Raw genomic sequence first — 11293 nt, 5'->3', positions numbered from 1 at the left:
CCAGTATTGCAGCACCTGGAAATAACGGCTCACTGGGGATAAGGGTCTGCTGAACGGAAACTCCCCATGACTCACATTTTTTACTTTTTATATTTTTTTAAATGTTTTTATTCCAGGGAAGGGTGTAGTTTCTGGATTAGTTCATTAGGGTGAAAAGCAGCGATGAACATGACAGCATTTTTCACTGAGGAAGATGAGCACTACCTTTTTCTTAGTGTAATATCAGGAAACCAAATCAAGTGGGTCAAGATCACTTTTCTAAACTGCTCCAAGCTAAGATGTGGTTTGTAGGGTGGGGTTGGGGGGGGTGATTGCCTGCCTTTGCAGGTGCAGATTTACAGCTGTAATTCAGCTGCTGCAATATCACAGTTAAGGCTTCTGACACATGATGGGGTACCCCCCAGGTACATGCCAGTGGGTGGCAAGCCAGTTTGTGGCATGGAAAAATGCTGGGTTTGAAGCCCAGACGCCACAATGGTTCTAAACGATGAACTGTGCAAATTTTCCTGCCATCTCATTTGCCCTCAGCAAGCAGCTCTGTGCTTGGTGGGCGGTTTGTGGGGAGACTGTGTGTGTCAGGTGTGAGCCCCCATGTGTGATCTCCCCCCAAAACCCAGGTGCTAATGGGGTGTGCAGCAAGTGAGGAGGCCATGGGGGACATTAGGCTGGCTGGATGCTGGCGGGACAAGCTCCGGCTCTCCCTCTGCAGGACACTTGGTGCAAGCAGAAGTTAGGGAACAGTGACTAATCCTGCCCTCCACCCCCCAACCCCACCACCCCCCCCCAAACAGATAAGGGGCAGAGCAGCTGCGCCTGTGTACTTTCAGATTCTGTAATAGGTGCCAAAAAGGATAAGGAAAGACAAGGAAAGTGTCCTTGGGGAGATGGGGAGGGATGCAGCACGTGCAGGAGGAAATGGTACCAGGGAAGTAAACAGAGGCACTATCAACCCCAAACAAAGACCTGCGATGGCTATAAAAGCCCAGTGCTCTGAGACCTCGCAACCACCTTAACATTAAAGGCGTCAGATCTGCCAGAGCTCTGCAGCGGCCGGACCGTCTCCACTTCCCCGGGACTATCAGGACATCAAACCAAGGATTGGTGAGATCTTTATTTCTGGGATCTTATTACACCTCTGCTTCGCTTCACCTCTTCCCGCTCCCTTTCCCATCCTTCGCTTCACCCCTTCCCGCATCCCTTCCCCATCCTTTGCTTCGCCTGCTCCCGCATCCCTTCCCCACCCTTCATTTCACCCTTTCCTGCATCCTTTCCCCATCCTCTCCCCAGGAGCTGGTGGGTTGTGGTGATTGCCCGCTTGGCTGTGACCTTTTGTCTGCACCTTCCCCTTCCCTCACTGCCAGTTTCGGCATCTCTCCAGGGGGATTTTCAGAGGGCCAGGTCGTGGGGTCTCAGCCTTCCTCTGCGGGTGTGTTGGCAGCGCTGGTGTTATGGTAGATTTGCCCTGAGACAGAGCTGTTTCAGATCGTGTCCCCCTCACTATGATGACCGATATTGTTAGCAATTGGAAGCTGGAGCAGTTTGTGCTCCAGAAATGTCTCCCTCCAATTTGGTCCCCAGGGGCCTTCCAGGGCCCAGACGCGTACCAGCAGCTGTGCCAGCAGTGGGAGAGCTGGTCGGAGGAGAACAAAAAGCCCAAACCCACAAACAAGTGCAAGAAGCGGGCGGCTTTGCAGGGTTTGTTGATGGTGGGCAGGGAGTTGTCTAAATTACTGAAGGAGGCTCTTGAGAATGTGCAGACGTTGGAGCTGGCTAAGGGTGAGCTGAAAATGCAGGTGGACAACCTGCGGGCAGAGGTGCAGGGGTTGTGTGGGGACTCTTTGCGGAGCGCAGTGGAGATTACCCGGCTGGAGAGCAAGCTGGGCTATGAGAAGCTGAAAACAGAGGAGTTGGAGAAAGAGGTTGGCAAGTGGATTGGGGAGACCCACGATGCGCAGAGCGCGGTGCGGGCAGTCCTGCAGGACGTCCAGCGGGACCGGGGCACTGGCCCTGATCACAAGGTCTGCCACGCCAAGATTCAGGAGCTGCAGGCAGAGCTGGGGGTGTCCAGGGGTATCGTGGCTGCCATCCAAGGCAAGAGGAGCCGGTTCGGGAACAGTGAGGGGGAGGATTCCCTGGACCCGCACCCGCCCCACTATGACTATGAGGACGATGTGTGGGGTACGAGTGGCCCCACCAGGCCATCCCCCTATGCTCCTCTGCGGGAGGAAATGTGCCAGCTGCAAGGAGGGGAGGTGGAGGCTTCCAAAACTAAAAAGGTCCCCCATGATGAGCCAGCTAGCCACGGCCCGCTCCAGGCCATAGACACCAACAGGACCGTGCTCTGGTTTACCCCTGAGCAGCTCAAGACGGTGGGGAAGATGCTGGGGCCATTAACGAAAGAGACAGCTGTCAACTGGCTCTCCAGGGCCCAGCGGCTGCCCAGGTGCCAGAATGGCAACTTGGTGAGCGACCTGATAGACATAGTAAGAAAGTGCATGAAACCAGATGATTTTGCAGCACTGCCGGGGGACGTGCAGATGGGCAATGTCCAGGACATCAGGGATGTTCAGTTGGCTGTGCTGAAGGTGTTCTTCCCGGAGGTTAACCCCTTAGTGCTCTTCCACCAGGAGAAGCAAAACCCCGAGGAGCGGCCAGATGCCTACATTAACCGTAAGAAGATGCTCTACCAGATGGCTGGGCTGCCTGGCTCAAAGGAGTCCCCCCTTGATTTTGACAGGCCTGAATTCAAGGAGCCACTGGTGGTGGGGTTGACCCCCCCATTGCGGGTGATTGCTGGTGGGGATGCGGCCAGAAAGCCGCTGATGGAGCTGGAGCAGATCCTGACCCAGAATTTTGAGCTGCAAAAGCAGGCATTCCCGGGGTACATGCTGGGGGGGAAGAAAGGGAAAACCTCGGCCACATCCTTCCAAAATGCAGGGGTGAGAAAAATGCAAGGGGACAACCGAAAAGATCCTGATGGCAAGGGCTGTTCTGGGAAGGAGAACCAGCAGGGGCTGCGGTTTCAGAAATCCAACCCTTGGCGGGCTGAGCTGAGGAAGCGTTTGATAAAATATGAGAAGCAGGAGGATATTGATGGCTTGCCGGATGCGGAGCTCTTCCGCAAACTGGCCCTGCACGAGGCCAAAAAGCACAGCAGCTCAAACCCCATTGACCCAGGGTCTAAGGCCCAGCAATAGGGCTGCCAGGCACCTGCATCGCCCCTTTTTGTGGCACCGATTAAGACCGATTCATGGGGGCGCCTGATAGTTGATACAACTATTGGAGGAGGGGTGCTTGGACAAGTGATGTTAATTGATACTGGTGCCACTTACTCAATTCTTAATATGGCCCCTGGTGAAACCGGGCTCTTCCAAACTTGTGAAATTATTGAACTGCCAGGGCTGAATGGCCAAAAATCCTCAGTGCCATTCACTGGGCCCGTACCCTTTGAAATTGGCACTGCCAAAGGGTCTGAAAAATTTGGGAAAATGGAAATGAAGGGAAAACCAGGAATTTTAGCCATTTCCACGCTGACTAAGATGGGAGTGGTGGTGGACCTGGCAAACCAAGTGCTGTTACACTGCCCTCAAAGTGATGTGGCTGTCATCCCGGCAAGCCACAGGGTGATGTCAGTGAAAGCCCCTGAGCTCCTGGTCCACCCTGAGTGGGAACCCCGAGTGAAACGGATCACGGAGCAGTTCCCCCAGGTCTGGGCCAGGAGCAAGCTGGACTGTGGGCAGATTGATGCTGTCGTGGCAGTCAAGGGGCCAGATCCCCCTCCTCAGCCTCAGCCCTTGTACCCGGCTGAGGCTGAGGATGGTTTGTGGGACACAGTCAAAGCCTTACTGCTGCAAGGGGTGCTGGTGGAGCAGCAGAGCACCAGCAACGCCCCGGTGTGGCCCATGTGGAAAGCTGATGGGAAAATGTGGAGGCTGACGGTTGACTTTGGTACCCTGAACAATGTCACTCCACTGCGGACCTCTACAGTGGCCAAGTACCCTGACATCATGGCAGCCATCTCCCGGGGATCCAAGTGGTTCTCAGTGCTCAGCCTGACCAGCCCATCCTTTGCCATCCCCTTGCACCCCGAGTCCTGGCACAAGTTTGCCTTCACCCTTCGAGGACGGCAATTTGCCTTCACCAGAGTTCCCCCGGGCTTCCACAACACCCCTGCCATCTGCCATGCGCATGTGGTGAGGATGTGGGAGAAGCTCAGCCACCGGGAGAGTGTGCTGTCCCGCGCTGGTGATATCCTCATCCACACCCGAACCAAGGAGGAGAACCTGGAGGTGCTGGCAGAGGTGCTGGAGGCTGTCCAGAAAATGGGCTTCAGAATCAGCCCCACAAAGGCCCAGCTGTGCTGGACAGAGGTCTCCTACCTGGGGGTGACCCTGGGTGAGGAAGGGCGCTCGCTGGAGAAGCAGAGGGTCAAGCTAATACAGAAGGTGTCAGCGCCAGCTGATGCCACCACCCTGAGGTCCTTCTTAGCTCTCCTGAGGGTCTCCCGGGAGTTCATTGAGGGCTATGCGGAGAAAGCTGCCCCCCTCTGTCACCTCCTGAAGAAGGATGTCTCCTGGGAATGGGGGCCAGAGCAGGACGAGGCTGTGAAGACCTTAAAGGAGAGTGTGGCACGAGCCCCCGTGCTGGTGCATCCCCGGGGGGACAGACCCTATGTCCTGCAGCTGGCCAGCACAAGGAGGGGGCTGCAGGCCACCCTGGGCCAGCAGCACGATGCCCATCTCCTCCCGGTTGCCCATGCCTCGCGTCTCCTGACGCCGGCTGAGCAACAGTTTACCAGCTATGAGAGGGAGGTTTTAGCCTTGACCTGGGCCCTGCAGCACTGGGACTACCTGATGGGGTCAGCCCCAGTGCTGCTGAGGACCTCCCACACCCCAGTGAAGTACCTCTTGTCGGGGAAGGGGGACAATGGTCCCCTGTGCTGCCCCAGGATGGCCAACTGGGTGCTGGCGCTGACCAACAAAGAGGTCTCTGGGGACCCCTCACCTGGTTCCTACAGGGTGGTGATCAGTGGAGAGAGGGTTGGGGAAGAGCCGGCGGGTTCCCTGGCAGAGCCAAAGCCACAGCGGGCACCCCTGTTTGAGAGCGGCCTCAGCCTGGAGGCGGCCAAGGAGCGAGGTTATGTTGTGTGGTTTGTAGACGGGTCCAACTACTACGAGGAAGGGGTGCCCTACACAGGCTACGCTGCCATCAACTGGGGCACTGGGGAGGTGGTGAAGGGGAAGTGCCTGCCGCACTCCATCCAGGCTGCCGAGCTGGTGGCCGTGATGGCTGCCCTTGAAAACACGCCAGCCGACCAGCCGCTGGCCATATTTTCAGATTCAGGCTGGGTGGTGCGAATGGCGCTGGAGTGGCTGCCGCTCTGGAGGGAGAGCGACATGCAGTCCGCTGACGGCAAGCCCGTCAGCTTCTCCAAAAAGCTGCTGTACCTGATGAGGCTGGCGGAGAGGAGGCTGTGTCCAGCCCAGATCATTAAGGTCAAGGCCCACAAGAAGGGAACAGAGGAGGCCAAGTGGAACAAGGAGGCAGATGCCAAAGCCAAGCAAGGTGCAAAGGAAGGGCTGATGTGGAAGGCCAGCAAGACCTCAGAGAGTTGCCCTGTGTTGGTGGCTCCCAGCAGACACTGGGAGACCGTGGACCTGCTGGGCTTGCAGGCACAAGACCCCAGCATCCGGGAGTTGGTACAGGCTAGGGAGTATAAAGGGTGCAAGGTGTGGAAGGACATATCGGGGCTGGTCCTGGCGCAGAGGGAGGGGGCGGACAGCCCAGTCTGGGTGGTGCCTGAACTTGTCCGGACGGAGCTGGTGGCCCTGGCTCATGAGCAAGGGCATTTGGGGTCAGACAAGACCATGGTGAGGCTGCAGGGCACCGGGTGGTGGCCCGAAATGAGGGAGGATGTGGAGAGGTACGTCGGCAACTGCCTGATGTGCGCAGCCAACAGCTCTGATGCCAAAGCAGCCAAAGGCCTCCTGGGTCACCAGAGGGTTTCTGGGCCATGGAGCAGATTGCAGATGGAGTTTATTGGCCCTTTGCCCCAAACGGCCCAAGGCAACAGGTATTGCCTAGTGATCAGTGATAACTTCACCAAGTGGGTGGAAGCATTTCCAGCTCGAAACAACACAGCCAGCTTAACCGCAAAGATTCTGGTAGAGCATGTCTTCTCACGGTGGGGCATCCCAAAGGAGATCGATTCAGACCGTGGCCAGCTCTTCATTGGAGAAGTCATGAAAGGGGTGTGCCAGGCCCTGGGTGTCAAGCAAAAGCTTCACATCATGGGGCATTTCCAGAAGCCTGGCTCGGCGGAGGGGCCCAACCAATTGCTGAAGGTGGCACTGAGGAAGCTCATGAAACAACAACAGAAAAACTGGGATCAGAAGCTCCCACTGGTCCTGCTGGCATTACGGGGGGCCATGGCATCCCCCCAAAAAACGCCTCCTGCAAGAGACCTGAGGCTGCCTGGATATTGGTGGCAAAAAGGGGACCTGCCGGATGAACTTCAGCCCCGCGTGCTGATGGACAGGTGGGTCCAGGACATACTGAGGACGCTGTTGGCTACGTACCACCAGCTCGCCTCGGTGCAGCAGACCAACATCACCAAGATGGATAAGCAGCTGGGAGCGCTGCTGCGCCCCATGGAGTGGAACACGGGGGATCTGGTAATGTATCGGGTGGTTAGAGAGAAGAACCAGGTTCTGGAACCTCAATGGATGGGGCCCGTTAGGGTTGTGAACAAGGCCAGCCCCTCCATGTACCAGGTAGAAATCAGAAAGGGGATGAAAAGGCAGGGAAAATGGCTCCATTCTTCACAACTGAAAGCATGGAAGGGAAATTAACGGGGCTGGAGAGCCCGTCTTGCTTATGTTTTGCAGATAAAGAAAAATGGAAGGCGATTGTGACCAGCGGGAATGGCGCACTTCGTGGCATCACCAGCCCTGTTTGCACTGCGGGGAAAATGCTTTCAAATTTGTGGTTGCAGGATTTGTTTTGCTTTCTGGTATGTGCATAGCGCTGAGCACCCAAAGTGCCCAACCCACACACCAGCACCTCAGACAAAGAGTCAGTCATCCCCACTTAGAAGGGCACCTTGACACTTGGGCCACAGCAAAGCCCAGGGTTAGGAGGTACACAAAAATTGGGACTGATTGGCCCTGGTCTCAAGCTCACATAAAATATACAGGCAGCATGGGATTAAATTCTAACAAGGGTTTAAATTTATCGACGGTGGTTATGCATGGGACGGAGGTGTACTTGGAAAATGAGTGGAGCTGGGATAGCACAAACAAACTTCCACAGCTGCTGGGGAAGGTGGGACAAGAAATAAAGGTAGGGTGCAGGGTGATTAATGGATCCACTCACCAGCGAGTAACTCAAATCTCTGTAACCGAATTAAAAACTAAGAAGAGTCAGAAAAAAAACTGTATTGCGGAAAAATTGGATTGTTGGTGCAATTTTACTTTGGTCCAGCCAGTCTTTGTGGTCTGCCTCTGGGCACACAACAGCGTGGGCCTGTCCTTTAAATTCAAGATTAGCATGATGACACATTCCTTTGCTGCCGTTAAAATCTCAAAGTGCCATTTTTTGGCCTGGCATGCAGCCCAATATGCTGAAGTTGGCAACCAGGTGAAATTGGAAATTAAATACTCCCAGGAAAGTATAACCGATCCAAAGCAAATCGATGGCACCACCATGACTGTTGCTGCCCCTAACAGCCACAAGTGGGTTGTGCCAGTAAACTGCCTCCGCAAGAGCAAAACGCTTAATGCATCTGAATTGGGTGCGGAGGCTTCATGGTATAATCAGGATTATGGGCACTGTCCACACCGGGTCATAAACCTCCAGGTGTGGTGCCAAGGAAACCTGAGCGTAGAAATGTCCCCTGAGCTTGGAGGAAAATGGTGGATAGGAGGCCCTGAAGGATTTAAAAAAGAGTTGACCATCGTTGCTGTCTTGCGCCCTTTTGTTTCCAAAATAGGCCCTTATGTAGTCAAGCAAAATCACATCCAAGAGCTGTTGACCGGGCCTGTCCGGTCACTGAAAAAAGTGGTGCTGTCTCTGTCCACCGTTAATATTTCATCTGTCAGACCGCACTGTACCCCCTTCCTATCCACCCTCCATGCTGGCTGGCTGGCATGGCTCCACAGCCGCTCCATCCAGGTGACCCGGGCCAGGAGGGACCTGCTGGCCACGGCACTGGGAGGAGGAGGTGCCGGACTGGGAGTCCTCAACAGTATGAATGTTGAGGTCTTGGCCAACAAGTTGGAGGCTGTCACCTCAGGCGTGCAGGGCCTCCTCAGTCCCCTGAATTCATCCCTGGCCAACCTTGGGATGGGGCAGTGGCTTGTGTCAGAGGTGTTGCCCACCTGGGAACAAATAAGTGAGAAAGACCACCAGATGCTGTTGCGAGCACTGGGCATCGAACAAAATAACATCTCCCTTGCTCTTAGTTGCATCCAGGCCCAGATGTGGGTGCAGAGTGTCGTTGCAGGTATCCTGAGAAATGGTGACAACGGCGTCCTCCCCACTGAGATCCGAAAGATTGTGTGGGACGCGGCCACTGAGAAGGAGCGGCAGCTTCAAGCCTGGTGGAGGCTCGTCAACTTCACCCACGATCAGGTCCTCAATGCAGTCATCGCCCATGTCCTGACTGTGGCAGAGGCTCACATCGAAAAGGTCTACCCCATCGTGGCCCTGGGGGTTAACACAAATGGGTCCGTGGTCTACCCTCTGGACCACCGCATGTGGGCGAGGGTGTCTGATGGGAAGTGGCAATCGGTAGATTTGGAAGCCTGCATTTTGGAAAGAGGGCTAGGATTCATTTGTGAAGATGATGCCCTTAAGGCGAGTGATGTTTGCTTTGACACCAAAGAAGGGGTCTGTCACTTTGAGATCAATCCCCAGAGCAGTAATCAAACCGTGTTGGTGTACGTAGGGAAAGGGTGCGTGTGCTTTAGAACGATGTGTAAATACGTGCAAATTAATGAAGCTTATAATCAGACCGTGTTTAATGACTCAAATATGTGCGCTTGCAATGTAGCTGTTATTAGAGGTTGTGATTTTGTGTATAAGCCGCCTGTGTTTACTAGCCAATTGCTCATTAGAAACTATACCTTGTATCGTAGTATAACCCCGACCCCCATAGGTATGGATTTGTCACTTGTAAAAGAAATGTTAGAGCATGTGACTTTACAGCAGCTGTTAGAAAATGCTAAGGCAGAAGCTAAAAAGATCCTGATAACTGTACATCATGATGGTAATGTTATAAAACAGGTAATGGAACGAATTAAGAGGGTGGGAGAACACCACTGGTGGGAAGTTTTCTTTGGCTGGTCGCCCACGGCCACCGGCATCTTCAACACGCTGCTGCACCCCGTTGTAGTTCTACTGCTAATACAAATCTGTGTGTGCTTTGCCATGGTAGTGACTTGTTACTGGTTGAGGCAGGTGAAGCTCTGCATTGACAACCAGGTGAAAGACCTGGGGTTGGCCAAGCGCCTCCTACCATAGTCAAGGGCAAGACTGGGTTGGCCTCTGTGTTTGCCACCAAGAAGAACTTTGAGCTCCGCTGTTGGCTGCAACCCAGTAGGCGTTGAGCAGTGGAGACACATGCCATACCAGACCTTGATGGGAGGGATGGCCTCCTCTCTGATAAGAGGGCCATCCAGGAGGAAGGGCAGGCCAAGAAGCCTGTGGTTGGCATGAACCACAGGATGGTTGAGGTTGGAAGGGACTTCCTGAGGTGATCTAGTCTAGCCCATTCTCTGCTCAAGCAGGTCATCTAGAGCAGACTGCCCAGGCGTCCAGCTGGGTTTTGACTATCTCCACAGATGGAGACTCCACAACCTTTCTGGGCAAACTTGTTGCAGTGTTTGACCACCCTCACAGTAAAAAAGCAAGAGTTAGCATAAATTGCTTGTATTTCAATCTCCCATCCCCAAATGCTAATGTGAAGAAGCTGCTCCTGTGTGATTTAAGACTTCCTTAAGCAGAGGAGAAAGGTATAAGGAAAGCCAAGGACAGTGTCTTTGGAAGGAAAGGGAAGGGGACATAGTGCCTGAGCTTGGAAAAGCACCCACTGAAGATAGTAGAGGTGTTACCAGCCTCAAAGACTTGGAAAGCACATTTGGAAAGAGGATAAAAGATGAGCAGAATGAACGACCCTGTGTTCACCTTTGACTTAAAGGAGCTGAATCCACATGGACCTTTGCAGCAGCTATCTCCAGGTTCCCAAGACTCCCAGGACATCTGGCCAACTGATTGGTGAAATCTTGTTTTTGGAGCCTGGACATCTCCGCTTTGCTTTGCTTAGTTGTGCATGTATTGAATAAAATCTGTCTGTTAGAGAATCAACTGTCTATTCAATCGCCACCTGCTCAGCTGCTCAGCTGCTTGTAACTTTCGCTGCCCTGGTAGAGAGAAATTCTGGTAAAAAGCAAAGGTGTGGGTTTTTTTTTTCCCCCTTTTGTAGGACAAAATCCCTCAGTTGCTTTTGTCTGTAGAATATTTGCTGAAACACAAAGATTTCTGCCTTAGGCTGAGGAGTGGGGCTCTGAGCTGGTGCACAAACCTGCTCCCCTCTTTCCTTATGCCTCTCCCGACTTGCATCACCCCCCTGCCTCTAAATCCAGAAGCAACCTTAAAATTTACATAGTGGATCTCAAAAAATTTAAAAACATGGGCAATTAGAAAACCTACATTATCTACCTCATCTGTAGTTTATGTGTCTGCTCTCAGAGGCACTGCTCTCTCCGGGAATGGGGTTGGGGCGGGGGGGGTTTGCAGAAGCAAAAAGCCTTTTGCAATCCAGGCTGAAATAAAAAGATTGAAGAACTGGCTTTTAACCCAGCACGAACTGCTGGGCTAGCTCGAGGAATGAGTTAAACCCCCCCCTTCCCACAGTCCCTGGGCTGGGAAGGGCAAAGAATCAGCATAGCATATTGCCACAGCATAACTTTTTGTAAAGAAAAGCAAAACTTCAATATATGGGTTTGGAAAAGACACTTCTCCTTAAGAAGCACACATTATAAGTGAGCTCATGAAAATGTGAAAAGTAGATCAGTCTAAAACCACAGAAAACCTTTTTCCCCTTCCAAGCACCAGGAAAATGCCCCTTTCACCCTTGGGATGGGAGGCTAAACTCTCCCCCCAGCCCTTCCACCTGTCTGGGAAAGGGCTGGTGCCTGCTCCCTTCATTTTGCCCATAACAAAGCCTCACAGAACACACATGGTTATTCTGGTTAAAGCACCTTACTTGCTAACACCTTAAACCTGTCATGAG

General features: G+C 53.4%; 2 protein-coding genes across 2 annotated transcripts; both read left to right on the top strand.

The window, feature by feature from the left end:
- Window positions 1-328: 328 nt before the first annotated feature.
- LOC129734696 (uncharacterized) lies at window positions 329-10361 on the top strand. The gene is made up of 2 exons (XM_055698636.1): window positions 329-1101; window positions 6888-10361. The coding sequence occupies exon 2, from the start codon at window positions 6898-6900 to the stop codon at window positions 9520-9522; it is 2625 nt and encodes an 874-aa protein (XP_055554611.1). The 5' UTR covers window positions 329-1101; window positions 6888-6897; the 3' UTR covers window positions 9523-10361.
- LOC106631608 (uncharacterized) lies at window positions 1101-3207 on the top strand. Its single transcript, XM_055698644.1, has one exon. The coding sequence runs from the start codon at window positions 1500-1502 to the stop codon at window positions 3195-3197; it is 1698 nt and encodes a 565-aa protein (XP_055554619.1). The 5' UTR covers window positions 1101-1499; the 3' UTR covers window positions 3198-3207.
- Window positions 10362-11293: the final 932 nt, after the last annotated feature.

This window comes from Falco cherrug, chromosome 1 (assembly GCF_023634085.1).
Source record: "Falco cherrug isolate bFalChe1 chromosome 1, bFalChe1.pri, whole genome shotgun sequence".
Classification (NCBI taxonomy): domain Eukaryota; kingdom Metazoa; phylum Chordata; class Aves; order Falconiformes; family Falconidae; genus Falco; species Falco cherrug.
This window is presented reverse-complemented; position numbering and strand designations above follow the sequence as displayed.

What these genes read in the sequence shown, in the direction of transcription:
- LOC106631608 (XM_055698644.1), top strand. Translation starts at nt 1,500, where the DNA reads ATGATGACCGATATTGTTAGCAATTGGAAGCTGGAGCAGTTTGTGCTC.
- LOC129734696 (XM_055698636.1), top strand. Translation starts at nt 6,898, where the DNA reads ATGGAAGGCGATTGTGACCAGCGGGAATGGCGCACTTCGTGGCATCAC.